The following is a 13,339-nucleotide window of genomic DNA, read 5'->3' on the forward strand; positions in this document are numbered from 1 at the left end:
TGGTTCTAACTAAACCCAATGAGGGGATCTCCAAAACCACTGGTGCGTGATTAGAAGTCATTCTCGTAAATACACGTATCAAAGCTCCAGTAAGTAATGCGGGAGATATAAAAAAATAATCCAGACCTACTAACTTCCGATGGGGATGGGAATAAAACGTAAACCCGGCAACGGGCGCACAGAGAAAGTTCCAAGCGTCAACCAAACCATGATCCATCAAAAAGTGATACAATGCCTTAAATACCCTGGGTTTCCTTCCTTTATAGCCTTGCATACCAAGTTGGAGTTCCTTATTAGTCAAACTAATATTAAAATCCCCACATAATACCAGAGGAGGAGGCCAAAGTTCCAATTCTAGATTCAGTTGCTCCAGGACCATGGCTTCATCAAAATATGGACCACTGACAGTACACAACGTCAACCTTACTTCCCCTAAGCTGCATTCAACAGTAGCCCAACGTCCCAATTCATCTACTAAGATTCGTCCCGATGTCTGTACAGCAGGTTTAGCTAGCACCGCCACCCCCGCATTGTTGAGGCTTGTTGCAAAGCGGCCAGTACTACAAAGCCCATTTCTGAAAGCATTTTCCGTTTCCCCCAGGTTACATGTCTTTCTTGTATAGATATTAAATCAAGCTGAATCACATGGAGTTCTGCAGCGACTCTTTGTCTCTTGTTATAATTATTAAGACCACATACATTTAGAGAACAGGTTCAAAGTCCAGTTCTAACCCTTAGAGAAAAAAGGGAGCGAGCCCTTACTCATACCCCTAAAGACAAACATTAAATCAATCAAAATAAAAAGATTTGCGATACCCGGCCCACCCAACCCTACCTACCCCAACTCTTCAAAGAGGCTTCAGGACCCGTGGTCCTTGTGATGACAAGCTCCCGTCACCCGGGTGTTCACCCCCGCAAATACCACCCATCCCATGAATGACAAAAACCAACAGTAAGACAACGAACTAGACCATACACCCTATATGCGTTACATATGTTATCAAATTTGTTTTATACATTTAAACAAAAGTACCACATGGGGTGGGAAACAAGGAAAGATACAGAAGAAATAGTCCATTTCAGGTCCATAAGCAGAATAAATTGACTTAAGCCCTTACGGTAAATGCACCAAAACCCTGAAGCAAATAAACCCACTTTACAAAGAATGTAAAAACTCTTTTGCCAAGACCTCAGAGGTAAAGAATCGGGTATGATCTTTATAAATAACTTTCAACTTGGCTGGGTTTAGCAAGAAAACTTGAGCCCATTTGGCCTGAAATGGTGCAATAAGCTGTCGTAGTTGCCATCGCTTTTCAACAGTTAAATGACAAAAGTCAGGTCTCAAAAAACTCAACATCTTTCCCAGCCTTCTTTTCATCTGGCCGAGCCAGCTGGTATACATCTTCCTGAGCCAAGAAGCTATTAAAAGATATCAAAAATGCTCTTGATCTATCTGAGGTTTGACCAGCTCTGGGACGGGGAACGAATGGAAAACGATGTGCTCTTTCTATTTCTCTCTGCCAATCCCACTTATCAACTCAGGGAAGGCCTCTTTAAACAAGTCAATAATAAACTTGCGAGGATCCTGTCCTTCCCGGCCCTCAGAAATCTGCAGGACTCTAAGAGTATTCCTGCGGGAACGATTCTCGAGGTCGGCTAATTTCAATTGCGTGTCATCTTTCATAGATTGCAGAGATTCAGTCAGGGCTTTCTGTGCTATCAATTCATCTTCAAGACATGAAGTGCGAGCTTCCGCTTCATTAAACCTGGATGTAAACTCTGTGCAGATTTTAGCTATGCGTCGCACTGAGTTCTGTAGCTTCCAACATGAACTCTTCGCTCTCTGGCTCTCTACCCGTGTCTCTTCTCTATGAGTCATAATAGATTGGTAGATCAGGGCTAGTGAAATACCTTCAGATTGCTTGGCTGTGCTTTCTTTATCAGTACCAATGTCAACTGAGCAAAAATAATCCCACTGTAGAGCATTACCCTCGTTGGCGTTGCCCCCATTGCCACCATCCGGCAGCTTAACACCAGCTCTGATATCTGATCTTTTATGAACTGTTCGAGGGCTACCATCCGATGTATCACCCGTATCCTCCAGGTGTGCACTATTGTGGTCACTACCACAATCAACCTGAGCCTTGAATAGATCGTCACTTGATGAAATTGAGTGATCTGATAAAGAGTTAAAAGAGTTAAAATAATCCCCAGATTCTATCTCCTTCAGTTGAGATTTTGAGCTTAGAATAGCCACCTTCACCTCCAACTCACGTTGCCCATGATTATCAGCCATTGGCGGATTTAAAATTTAGCTTGACTCCAGGGAATCGATATTAGGGGCATTCTCAGAAGTAGAGGCACTAAATGAATGATCCTGTATACCGCCCGCTCCTAGAGTGTCCTCGGTATCTTGAGCAGGTAGGAGTAGCAGCCCAGCATTTCAGCTAGCATAAATCACGGAGGGCCGTGTCTTAATCTGTCCCGCCATGTTCTTCTGACACATCGGAGGGTTTCCTTCCCCCCCCCTAGCGGATAATCCAGCCTGTAGGGAATGCGAGCCTTTCCCTTTATCTTTACCTGCAGATAAAAGCACGGGATGATGCGCTTACCCGTATTTTCCACAACTTTTTGTCCTTTAGCAGCTGTATCAGTTTTGGAGGTTTTACTGCCTGTGGCAGCGCCAGCCAGAGTCTTGAGCCCCCCAGCTCCAGCTCCGTCATCAGTGGAATCTGTCTGTGGGCAAGCCCTCCCTCTCGCAGTGTTGGGAGGCATCGTTACAGCAAAGGAATCCTCCCCTCTCCGGCTTCCGTAGCATGTTAGAGCCGAGCAGCGGAACCAACACCGGCTCAGCGAACCACTCCAATAGCCCAAGTGCAACCTTGCCGAAATCACCGCAGCCGCGATGCTCAGCATGCCGTGAAGACCAATATTCAGGCCAAAGAGTCAGGATACGGCTTCGGTGAGTGTCTTTACTCTGCTTCCCTTACTTTCCGCTAATGCATCATTGCAGTAACTTGCAGGTGTGAGCTCCCGGGAACAGCCAGCTCACACGTCCGAGCTTGCGGACGCCATCTTGCCTCTCCCCCATTTTATTTTATTTTATTTTTAATGTAATTTTTTTTTAATGATTTTAATTATCAGTAATTGAAAATAGTTTACACATTATAAAAGAATTTTTATTTGTCATAAAATATTTGCATTTATTCAAGTAAATGTTATTGGTTTTATAATAATTAATACACTATCTAAAGTAAAATGATATATACTTTCATGTTTTATTACGAGTTTTTTTTTATAATACTTGCAATATTTTTGTTCTCAATATTATGTCATATAACCCTTCTTAAGATACAAGAATAATATCAGGACGCGGCGGGGTGCTGGTGATTCTGCAGATTTTATAGCAAATAAGATTTTTCCCAGGCCGTCTGTTTGACAGTTGGTATACTTTCTGCTGTATATGTTTCAACAGGGACTCTCATCTTTTCAATCTTATTTTTTTTTTGTTTAGATTCCTTTATTCATATTTTGTGGGATAAACAGAGGGTAGAACACATGTAAATACAATCTGTGTTCATAACATGAGCTGCAATGTCAACTCTGCAGCTGGTCAGAAGACAAAGGGTGCATATTTACCATTGTGCCGCGGTGGAAAGTGATGAGGCAACGTTATTGCGTCCCTATTTGAAAGGGTCCGCTCATCTTGTCAATCTTATTATGAGAGAATAATTAGGGCCTTTTGCTCTGGTTATCCCCAACTATGTCCTTGGTACCTATTTGGTACCTCCATGTTATGCCTTATATTGTAAGACTATTTGGGTTTCAATACATGTGCAAGTTTGATCTCTAAGGTGCCTGAGTTAGAATTTAAATGCCATATAAGAGGAAGAACGAGCTGACTGGCCCAAGTCACATGGGTACTTTTGCTCCAGGGCACGAGCTACATTGCACATTCTATAGGCAATACATTGAAACTAGCCATATCTTATAAATGAACAGTCTTTTTTTTTTGTTTAAGAATTTTATTGAGTTTTCAAGAGAATCAAACAAAAAAAAAAGAAGAATACAATCATTCACAAAAAAAAAAACGTATTTACAAATTGTAAAAAGTCAATTAATATAGAAATACCTTAAATGAGAAAACAGTAAAAGGAAATAGAAAAGAAAAAGAACTAGGAAAGGGGAAAGAAAAATAAAGGAGGAGAGAGACAAGAAAAATAAATAAATAAATAAATAAATAAATAGATAGATAAATAAAGAATGTCCTAAGACCACATAAGATAATAATAAAAATGCAATTTAGGGCATAGGAGCATGTGAAGAAAGATAAGATGTAAAAGGTAACCTGAGAAGATCAGATTTAATTTTTTGAGAAAGGTTAGAAGAAGAGACATTGGCAATCCTATGTTCATCGCAAATAAAATTCCACCACATCAATGAAGATATTTTCGAATTGTCTTTCCAAGATGATAAAATAACTTTGAATGCCAATGCAGGAAAAAGATTGAACAATAAAGAAATAGAAGTGGAGTTATCTACATCAGGTGGCGAGGAACCTAGAAAAACATTATGTAATGATAATGTAAGATTACATTTAAAAATACTGATGCAAGTAGACCAAACAGATTCCCAAAAAGTCAAAACATTGGAACAATCATAAATTAGATGTCTCAAAGTGCCGGTATGTTTAGAACAAGACCAGCATAGTGGAGACGAGGAAGGGGAGAACTTGGATATGCAAACAGAGGTAATAACAGCTCTATTGTAAATAAAATACAGAGATTGGGTTATACGAGCAGCAGCAGAAATTTTAAATAACTTAGACCATAATTTATCCCAAACAGAGATAGAGAATGAAAGGGACACATCTATTTCCCACGCAAGTTCAATAGGAGATTTAGGTCTTTCAGTTATATGCAACAACAATAGTTTATAAACAAGAGCGGCTTTAGGTCTGTGCACTGGAAATAGACTGTATAAAGGTGTTGGAAGAGTAAGAGACGGTAGGGTAGCAGGAAGGTCAAAAGAAGCTAACTGTGATTGTAAAGCAGCTGAAATTAAAAGATATTCATTAAGAGAGGTATCAGGTAGATGAAAACGTGTTTGCAAATCAAGGAAGGGAGTAATAGAGTGTTGGAGAATTAATTGATGCACAAAAATAATACCCTTCTCCTTCCAATGTTTATAATAGAATGATTTACCCTCATATTTGAGAAATTTATTATACCAGATAGTAGAGGATAAAAAGCATTGAAATGGAGTTAGACCATTGGTGAATGTATTATACAATACATTTTGGGAATATTTTAAAATAGGGTTATAAGAGATAAAAGTACAATTAGACATATAAATTACATTCTGAAAAGAAAAGTCCTTTAAAGAGGAGCGTTCAAAAACAATCCATCTAGGTATAGCGGTATCAGCAAAAGATAAAGCAAAGGATTGTTTAATTAGAAAGGCTGAGTGATAGGCTTTAAAATCGGGAAAACGTACTCCACCTTCAGACTTAGGTCATTTAAGTTTTGTAATAGCAATACTTGGGTGCTTCTTATTCCATAAAAATGTTATACAAATGGAATTAATTTGTGAAAAATATGAAATGGGAATTTGAATAGGCAGCATAGACAATGTATAGAGGACATGGGGTACAATCATCATTTTGATAGTATCTAACCTACCCCACCAGGAGAGATAGAGGGGGGTCCAAGTAAGAAGCAGAGATTGAATTTTAGTGATTAATGCATTAAACGTATATCTAATTGTGGTAGGTAGAGAAGCAGAGAACCAAATACCAAGGTATTTAAATAAATGAACAGTCTTGACGTGCTTTTTTCTGCTTAAAATATCATTTGGGCTCTCAGAAATATAAAACGGAGTTTTTTGCAATTTATGGTGATCGTACCGTTCATGCCAGTTCTTTAGTTCAACACCAGGCAATTTATTATCAACCTCGAGTAAATTACAATTAGTCTCATTAGCTTGCAGTAACTGACTCCCACCAGATAAACTAAAATGACGTACTGCTGGAGAAAGTGAAACATTGTTTCTATCAATATTGCTAGAATCCTCTCTGCTGGAGTTAACTCTACAGGTCTTCATTAAGCAGGTAGATAAGGTTCAGCATCACAAGCCTGGCCATACTGAAACAAATGCTTCATAATTAAAATTTTAACATATCTGTGAATTCCTACTATTTACGATCACAAATGACAAAAAGTGTTGCCTATCAATTAAATCATAATTACACTCTATATAAATGATTAGAGTTGACTTGAGGTGCTTAAATTGGTAACTCTTTTCGTTATTTTTTGTGAAAGCAGAAGGGCTCACTATAAATTTAACCCCTTGAGTGCCCCGCCCTTTCCACGCCCTGTGCCGGGCGTTTCATTAGCGGGCAGGGCTCATGACGAGATAGTCTCGTCATGGGCACAGCGCAACCGCGGCCCATGAGGAGACCATCTCGTCATGGGCACTCAAGGGGTTAATTGAATTGAGACTAGGATGAGTGCTGTAGGAGTCAGTGACAGAAATCACTTTGAAGTAGAGGTGTTCGGTTAGGGAACACGTCCTACTTCTCCTCTTTCCACTCTGGGCAGAATATCATTTACAAGAAGGAGAAGTCAATGAGAAGTTCACTAAATAGTTTTTTGTGACTAGGTACCACCCACACAATGTTCACAAAAATTGAGGTGAAACAATGACAAATAATAAAAGAAGTTAATAAGGACTACAGATGCAGCAATTTTAAAAGTGTTGAGATTTTTGGCATTGTCACTTATACAACTCTCTTCCAGGCTGGGCAGAGATGAAAAAGTCCTTAAAACTGCCTCCTTTTGCCTGGATAGCAGTAGTGCTGACTACTCATATGATTGATAGGAGGAAGTATGATCAGGGTCATTGGAATTATGCGATTGTGTGACCACAGCATTTTTCATATAAGTATAGATTTGCCACATTTACCACCTAATCCATCATCATCGGCATAATCTGCAAATTTTAACAAAGAAATGTGTTTATAGTTCAAACAGTTCAAACATTACTAAAAACACAGCAACACATGTTGCCATACAGTGGAAAGCACTTTTTAAAGCTCGATTGGTTACCTTTTCTGTTGCTTATTGCTATATGTGGATGTAAACTTGTACTAATGAGGTACAACCAATGCTTGAACGGTGTTAAGAAGTGTAAAAATGACAAATAATGAAGTGTTACTATCACAAAATGTGCTGCATTGTGCCACATAATTTGCCTTTTCTTGCTGGATAATTAACTCAACCCTGCCGCATAATTTGGCCATCCCCTGCAGCATAGCTCCAGTGGCCCTGTATATGATACAATATTGGCACTATTGTGAAAAGTACAAGCAGTAGCATAATTTACTAGTATTAGTGCAAGGAGAAGCACGGAAGGCAGTGCTATCAGTGATAGTGACAGGGAATCTTCTTATGGTGACTAAGAATTCCATACTGATCTTTTATTGATTGAAATGTTCATTATATTCCATGTTTTTGGTGATGTGATCTAAAGGTTAAATCTGCCGACCATGGAATTGTAAAACCATGTTTGAATCCCGCCTCAGTTCAACATTCTGGGCTGTCACTTAGGGCCTGATTATGCCTTTGGCAGTGTGGCACCGGGACCTGCCCCTGCAGCACCACCAAAGCTGTGGTTGGCCCCCCTGCTGGATTATGAGTGTACCTCATGTCTAGCGGCAATGCCCTGAAAACAGTGTCTGCATGTCATGGACTGTAAAGTCCATACCGTGCAGGAACTGCTGTGAAAGCACACATGGGCCCCCCTATGTGCACCCATATGGCGCAGATGCACAAGCTGGTGTTTCCTCTCTTCCGCGGTGTTCATGGCGGTGAAACTTGCAGTGATGCTTGGCAGGACCACGGCGGTCCTGCCAAGCATATTACTTGCCTCCTGACCACCTGGCGGCTGTGGCGCGGCAATGGCGGTCCAACCACCCCCATTGTAATAGGACGGTTGGGAGACAGCCACCGCTGGGCGCCCACGAGTGAGTTGTAATTAAGCCCTTAATATTCCTGTGCATAGCACAATAATAAATAAACAAATGTGTCAATAATCTGCTTTTGTTGTATTATGGTCTAATGCCCTCGGCCCAAGATTTACAAAACTGCAAGGTAAAAAAATAATAAATTGCTTCATATTAATTTTCTTTTCTACTACTTGTTGCTTTTAGGAATTGAAATGATAACCTCACCAGAAACTCTGCCATTTCACATAAACTGGTTTGTCGATGACGTCACAGAAGCCACCCTTGGAATCATCGGGATGGGTCGGGTTGGGTACAGTGTTGCTCTCAGAGCAAAAGGTTTTCGAATGAAAATCCTTTATCATAACAGGAGGAGAAGGTGAGGTTTGACGTTGTTTATTTCGGACAAATAATAAACGTATGCACTAATCTATTAGTCTAGATTTGCTATTTAAAATTTGCCTTAATTAAACGTGGCAACATGTTTAGTTCTTGAGTGTCTGCAAAAACCTTTGTTTTTTCTGAGGAGCAGTGAATGTCCAAGACTATTAGGATTTTTAAGTTCCGAGACTCTTACTTCATCTTTTAGGTTATTCAGATTAAAAAAGTGGATGTTGTTGCGGTCCGCCATTAAGGGTTGCATCCCCTATTTCGATGAGTCCAAAAGAGCAGGATTATGCATTCAAAGCGATGTGTAGATTTACAACCTAACTAAGTTTGTGCCCTGAATGTAGACAGCCATATTTGATTCTGATTGACAAGAGTCCAGAATATTGATTAGGGACTATCCTTATTCCTGAATTTCATAAACAAAATATTGAAGAGTAAAACATTGACAGGTATGTATAGATTTTCTACACCTAACTCCACATCTGTGTTTCTTGAAAATACATATATATCTTCAAGGTATGTAAACGTGGAGTTAAGAATAGTATACTTCACTATATGCAGTCACCGTTTGATATTTTGATCCTAAATATTTTGGCTACCATAATATTACCTACTCAAACTTCTAGATTACAAACCAACAGAAGAAATTAGCATATTAGCTCCTTTTAATATTGTTTTATTTCCCCGATTGCCAAACTGACTTCTCTCATCTCTCTTAGAGATCAACACATTCTAGTATTCCCGACTAGGAACCTGATTATGAGTTTGCAGTGTTGGAGCAGGGCAGCACGCCACTGCCCTTCTCCAACAGAGCCAAACTTCACCGCCGGCCACTCGCCAGAGTAGGAGTTATATCATGGTCTGGGAGGAAGTCCTTTGCTGTTCCCAAAGCGGTGCCTATTAAAAAGGCTCAGCAAAGGGAATGCCAAAGCCTGTTCCTGCCCAGCATGGACTGTGTTGTCCATGCCGTGCAGAAAAGGGGGTGCATGCGGACAGAGGGGCACATCACGTGCCCCCCTGCATGCATCCTCAAGCCATGAGGGAACAGGGAGTCCTGTTGGGCCACCTTTGTTTCCTTACCGCCACAGCGCTATGAAATCTGTTGCGCTGAGGAAGCTCGTAATATACTTGGCGGTGCTGCGAATGCACCGCCACCATATTTCAGCCCTCAGACCGCTACCCCACCACCAGGGATTGTGGATCCCTGGTGGTTGCTGCAGTCCTATGGCGGTCCAACCGTTGTAGTTGCAATACAGTGGTTGGACTACTGATGCAGCTGTCCTTAACCACCACAGTACCTCCACCGTGGGTTTGTCGGTCCTATGGACCGCTAAACTCGTAGTTAGGCCCTCAGCCACAACATTTAAGGAGGTTGAAAATATAGCAGTGGCCACTTTCTATGGGTATGAGCTTTTGCAGTAACTCTCTTTCTCTCTCGCTCTCTAATGATGTTGTGGGTACCACCTGCTTGCGTTTTCCCCCTAGTATTTAAGTTACCAGTTTGACCTTGAACATCTCTCCATTGCCGTTTGGGTAGATTTGTGCTATAGATATACCATACATGCATGCTTAGTCCCTATTCTGGACTTTAAGTGGTAGTAGGAAGTGGGTAAGTGCCTCCAGTGGGTCCTTTACATAGAGCTCTACCACTGTGCAGCGACTGGGGGCAACAGTGTATCACTATGCAGATATTCTCTGTCAAGGGTATAAAATAGATATCATGGGACTAAGAATGATCTGAGTCATTGTTCCCTGTAAGCTGTGTGCATGCACAGGGCCTTCACAAGCGCGCACACAGTCTATCCAAGCGCACACAAGAGATGTAGACTGTTCACCAGCCACGGCCTTTAAAATTGGAGCGCCATGAAAAGTACGATCTTTATTGAGTGGTGAAGTGCAGTGTGCATCAACAACACAGGAGAAGCAGCAGTTTTGCATTTTCAGGTCAGGGCCTGTGTGCTGCCATAGAGTCTGGAGCAGGCGGCTATTATACACGCTGCTTTTTCTTTTCGCATTGGAGGGGTGGGGTGGGGGGCCTGCATACATTCACCAGAAATGTTTATTTTTATTTTCATTTCAGTGAATGCAATGATCTCTTGTTTTATATTGGTTTGTATGCTTGCAAGCTCTTGTTGAACTACTGCTGTTCGCACTGTGGACTCGGAGCTGTTTTACACATGCGTTTTTAGGACATGCACTATAAACATGCCGGTCCCCATAGTGCAGGCCATGTTTTCTCTCTCACCATGACCCCTCACCACCCCCCTACCCTCTATACATTCAGGTGTGGAATGGCCCCTGGTCGAGGTTGATAAAATAAATTGCTGTGTTTTAGGATCGGACTGTGAACTGGGTAAATATTGCCTTTTTTTACTGTTTAAATAAAATTGTATATTTAAAATAATAACATCTGAGGGATATCTCTGTTGCTGTGCGGCTTTAGCCCTTGGTGCAGTCATACCTGGCACTGACCTTGTGAGTGTGGAGGATGCGGTGTCCAAAATAACTTTTTGTTTTAAAAGCAGTTGCTACAGATTTTCTTGGGTGTCCAGCAGGGGTCGTGAAACAATAAAAGTGTCAATATAACTCTGGTGATTAATGTTACTGCTGGAGAGAGAGCGGAGATTTGTCTAGTGGCAGTTTCAGCTCTCCTAAGGTAAAGCAAAGGGTTAATGTGCCTGCTACAAAGGCGTGTAACATACAGAGCATAGAACTGAGTGTGAGTGAACAATGAGTAGATCTATAAAAAAAGAAATGGTTGTGGGATAATGCTCAATACTTTTTCACTGAGCATTCTGTTTGTTCTTTATCACATATGAAAGCATTTCTAAACACTTCCATTCAGAAAGATGGCTGTCCAAAAAAAAGTCTTGTGTTTGTTTAATAGCCTATACAGTTTGCCAATTAAATGTGGAGGAGGGGTGGCATAGATATCCAAGTTATCGATATCACTTTTGTCCCATCACCATCCCTGTTGGGCACTCTACTTTTCTACAGGAGCTATGAAATATGCGGTAAGCCTGTAAAACTCCTAGCATAGATTTCCACTGCTCTACATCTGTGGGCCTCCTTATCTTCCTTTACACACTCTTAGGTAACACATGAATCACTAGGCTAAACCAGTGCAGGATGGACTTGAACAAACACATGGCACAATGCAGCATCACAAGTATAATGTATTACCAGCACCACTAAAATAATGCGATTCTGTGGCCACTGCTTTTTTTGTGCATAATTATGGATTTGCTACATAATTCATCATCAGCCATATAAGCTGCAGATTTTAACCCAAAAAATAATTGGTTCTAGCTTGAATGGATCAAAAGTTACAAAAAACATTGTGACATATGTTTGCGTGCATCGAAGGCCCTTCGCAAAGCTTAGCTGGTCATCTTTCAGTTGCTTATTTCTTTACTTGGTTGGTAAACTGGTAGTGATGAGGTGAAATCATTACCATGACAGGATTACCATGTGTAAAAAAAATTATAAAATACTGAAGTAACACTAGAAAAAATGTCCTGTAGTATGCCACATAATTGTGCTATTCCTGACGTATAATTTCGTCAACCCTGTAACATAATTTGGTGCTTTTCCTCACTGCTTAATTCTATTGGCCCTAGGTATTGTTGTTCAGCTTTTGTACAGCACACAATGTGCAATTACTATAATTCCATTGAATATATAGACACTGACAAACGTTTTTCACTCAACTTCTCCTACAGTCTTGCTAATGATACACACACTTTCAGGCCATATACTCTGCTGTGCTCTCTCTATCTCCTCTATGCCAGCCCCAACCGACAAGTCATTCAGGTTCAGAATGGACTTTTGTATGAGGCAGCTAAACATTTACAAAAACATTATAAAATGCATTAGCAAAGAGGCTAGCAGCAAACGGCAGAGCAATTGGCTTTTTTGTTTTTTTAGGTCTGGTGTTATCCAAGACCTTTTAATTTTATGAAAGTTGTGTATGATACATAGTTATAGGGCTTTTCAGTCAGGCGTTCTCCATTAGTCTGTTGATGTGTCATTCACATTTTTCTTCCACCTGTTCCAGCATGTATAATGGAGCAACAAGTCAGTTCTCTTCAGCCATTGGCTCACTTCACTGTAAGTTACAACATGATGCCTGTTCAGGAGTACAGCCACACAAAAAGTAGTTATTTTCAGAGCCAGGAACTAGTAATGTGTGTTATTTGCAGACCAAGAAACACTGTGGTTGTTCAAATTTTTGTAGATTGATGTGGGCACACCAGCTTACCACCAAAAGTATTTTTGAAAAACTAAAACAGAAAAAAACTGAGGCAGAGGCTAGCACCAGGCCTCTTGGCTTTGCTAATGCTTGTCTATGTTTGGAGCACAATAATCCCTGCTCCACCAAATTATGAGATCCAATGAAAATACTTTATTTCACCGCACGTCCATTTTGTTCATTATTACAAGACCACCTTCAAAAACATGAGTACAAGATGTGCAGAATATAGAAACCTTGGTGTTTTTGATTTAATAGTCTATATGATTTCTCCAGCTATAGCACAAATCAAGCCACCAACTAATGTATACATGATAATGGACTTCCCTCTTAGTTCAGTAGCATTCATTAAGCCAGGGCCAGGACTGTAAGGTGAAACATTTCTGTGTGTTAAGAAAATACTTTCCTGAATTTGTAATGCTCCTTATACTACTCTAACATTTGTGTTGAATGATTTATAGCTAGAGCCAATCCTTGGCTCTGTTCTACTCATTATTTTCTTGGCTTGTCCACTTCTACTGTGAGGTATTCCTTCTCCTGCTATATTGTGGGGTCAGTGCATTAAAAAGTACTGAAATGGGGATGGTCAGGGTAATTCAGTATTTCTTATGTTTCTCTTTTGTCAGCCTTCTACATTACTTTGTGGTTTTGTACAGGTCCTATATGATGCATCTGTGTCAGGACTCACAATAGGT

The 13,339-nt window shown here is 40.5% G+C and overlaps 1 protein-coding gene across 1 annotated transcript in view; it reads left to right on the forward strand.

Annotated features, from left to right (window-relative positions):
- LOC146822790 (uncharacterized) overlaps positions 1-13,339 on the forward strand; it is a 388,769-nt gene that overhangs the window by 64,125 nt on the left and 311,305 nt on the right. Inside the window, exon 2 of the mRNA XM_085606585.1 lies at positions 8,210-8,381. Within this exon, the coding sequence (XP_085462711.1) occupies positions 8,210-8,381 (172 nt within the window). The remainder of the gene's footprint in view (positions 1-8,209; positions 8,382-13,339) is intronic.

This window comes from Triturus cristatus, chromosome 5_2 (genome assembly GCF_964204655.1).
Source record: "Triturus cristatus chromosome 5_2, aTriCri1.1, whole genome shotgun sequence".
Taxonomy (NCBI): domain Eukaryota; kingdom Metazoa; phylum Chordata; class Amphibia; order Caudata; family Salamandridae; genus Triturus; species Triturus cristatus.